We start from the raw sequence: 2,435 nt of genomic DNA on the forward strand, positions 1-2,435 counted from the left end.
TTGAGGTCACTTTCAAATTCTGCAGCTTAAAAATTGAAAAAACACTACTGCATGTGGTACAAAAGTAAAGCGATATAAGAACAGAGACTCCTCATTACAGTACATACTGTATGCAGTATGTGTTGAATATGTACAAAGCTATTCAAAAGCTGGGATTCAGATAGAGAATAAATGGATAGATGGAGGAAATATTCATGAATTTCTGCTTGCTCCTTCATGGCATGAACCAGAAGCACGTTTTCACTAATGAGTAGGAAATTATCAGCGAAGCAAACATTTTCTTTTGCAGAAGATCAGTGACATTTGCTCAAGAACAACAGGCAGGCAGGCAAGAGGTCGCCACATATAAAACACAAGTAAATCTTACCTGCCCCCTACTGGTAACACACATCTAATACACTACAATATGAGACTTTCTGTGGTAAATCATTCACATCAAGATAAGGTATGTTTTCTATATTTAAAAGGCAGATGTGACAATTAATTTAAGAAAATATCTGTGAAGTATACACATGCACACACACACACACACACACACACACACACACACACACTGTCTGTTTGTCTTGGGAAAAAACTCATTGTACTGTATAATATCAGAGTTTCTTATTGCCCATCAAGCTTCAAACTGTTACATTACACGTGTGTCAAACTAATCAAAAAAAAGATTCAGTCTTTTTGGCCCACACATGAAAAGTGTGAAAGCACACTGAGAGGAAGTTATCACAGACAAAGCTGAGGGGTGAGAGGAAGAGAGCTGAAATAGAATTTTTTTTTTTCTGTGGTTTCACAGTCAACATCAAGTAGCAGCATGTTGACATTGTTTGACTAACCACCCGGCCACATACAGATGCAGATGCACTGCAGATCGTCTCTGTGATCTCTCAGGATGGACACCTACACAGAGAATGCATCTTATGATTACTACTATGATTTTTTTAATGTCACAGAGGATTGCTCTGGCTCCCGCCTGCATGGCTCCAACATCTTCCTGCCCATATTGTATTTCCTCATATTTTTTACAGGCTTTCTGGGCAACCTCTTTGTTATCTCAGTCGTGGGCAGTAAAGGTAGAAGAGGTGGGCGTCTGGTGGACACTTTTATTATCAACCTGGCCCTGGCCGACCTCGTCTTTGTCCTCACGCTGCCTCTGTGGGCCATCTCTGCAAGCCAGAGTGGCTACTGGGACTTTGGGAGAATTGGGGACCTGCTGTGTAAACTGAGCAGCTACATTATAGCTGTGAATCGCTTCTCCAACATCTTTTTTCTCACCTGCATGAGTGTCGATCGTTATCTGGCTGTGGTGAAGCTGATGGACTCAAGGTACCTCAGGAGCAGCAGGTGCATCCGTGTCACTTGTGCTGCCGTGTGGTTGAGCTCGCTGGTGCTTGGCATCCCATCCCTGGTGTACCGCAGAGTGGAGCTGTCCGGTGATGGACTGTCCTGCGTGGAAGATAACAACTCAAGTTTTTTTCTTGGCCTGAGCCTCACCATGGCGTTCCTCACCTTTGTCTTCCCAGTGTTAATCATCGTGCTCTGTTACAGCACCATCGTGGTGCATCTCAACCACCACTGTTCTGCAAATCCTCGAGCTGAAGCCCGTCGCAGACACTCCTTCAAGATGGTCCTCTCCATCATAGTGGCCTTTGTGGTGTCCTGGCTCCCCTTCAACGTCTTCAAAGTCATTATAATCAGCTCACATCTCTTAAACGCTGATCTGAGTTGTGATGCTCAGACATGGCAAAGAGACGGGCTCCTCGTCTCGTGCTGCCTGGCCTTCTTCAACAGCTGTGTGAATCCGGCCATTTACTTTTTCCTGGACCATCACTTCAGACGACGGGCCAAGCTCCTGTACAAGAGCTGCATAGGGCAGCCAAATTTGCAGTGGAGTCGCAACTCCTCAGCCTCATTCACCAACGGTGGCACTTCAGAGAGCTTTGGAACAGGTGGTGGGAGAACCCAGCTGCAGGTGGTTGAGTTGGAGAAGACATAACTCTTTTCTTTAACTTTGAATGTAGAAAAGTTATTGTTTGATTATTATTATATGACAGCTTGTCATGTTCATTTTTATAATGAGAGACTTTGTGCATATTTCTCTCAAAGGATGTTTAAACATAAAGTAAAATCAGATACAAGGCAAGAAAATTAATTCAATTCATTCAAATTTTCTACAAATATTGAACATGCTGTTCATACTGCTTATAGTGTATAGTCTTGTATGAAAACCCTTATCATTTTTGCAGCATTAGTAGAACGCAATTATATAAATTTAGAAGTGTAAATACAATTTTTTTAAACTATTTTTATATATTGAAGGCAAGAATTTAATGTTGTTGTTATTGTAAAATGTTTTGTGCATGAATAATGTTTTATGAAATGTATATATACATTGTTGTGATAAAGAATTTAAAAAAATTGTGTATTTGTAAGTAAGT

At 41.3% G+C, this 2,435-nt stretch overlaps 1 protein-coding gene across 1 annotated transcript; it reads left to right on the forward strand.

Annotated features, from left to right (window-relative positions):
- The first annotated feature begins 824 nt into the window (after nt 1–824).
- gpr25 (G protein-coupled receptor 25) lies at nt 825–1,993 on the forward strand. Its single transcript, XM_028575077.1, has one exon. It carries the CDS (start codon nt 890–892, stop codon nt 1,991–1,993), a length of 1,104 nt encoding a protein of 367 aa, XP_028430878.1. The 5' UTR covers nt 825–889.
- The last annotated feature ends 442 nt before the right edge of the window (nt 1,994–2,435 follow it).

This window comes from Perca flavescens, chromosome 4 (genome assembly GCF_004354835.1).
Source record: "Perca flavescens isolate YP-PL-M2 chromosome 4, PFLA_1.0, whole genome shotgun sequence".
Lineage (NCBI taxonomy): Eukaryota > Metazoa > Chordata > Actinopteri > Perciformes > Percidae > Perca > Perca flavescens.

Excerpts from the sequence above, each read along its gene's own strand:
- gpr25 (XM_028575077.1), top strand. The coding sequence starts at position 890 with ATGGACACCTACACAGAGAATGCATCTTATGATTACTACTATGATTTT.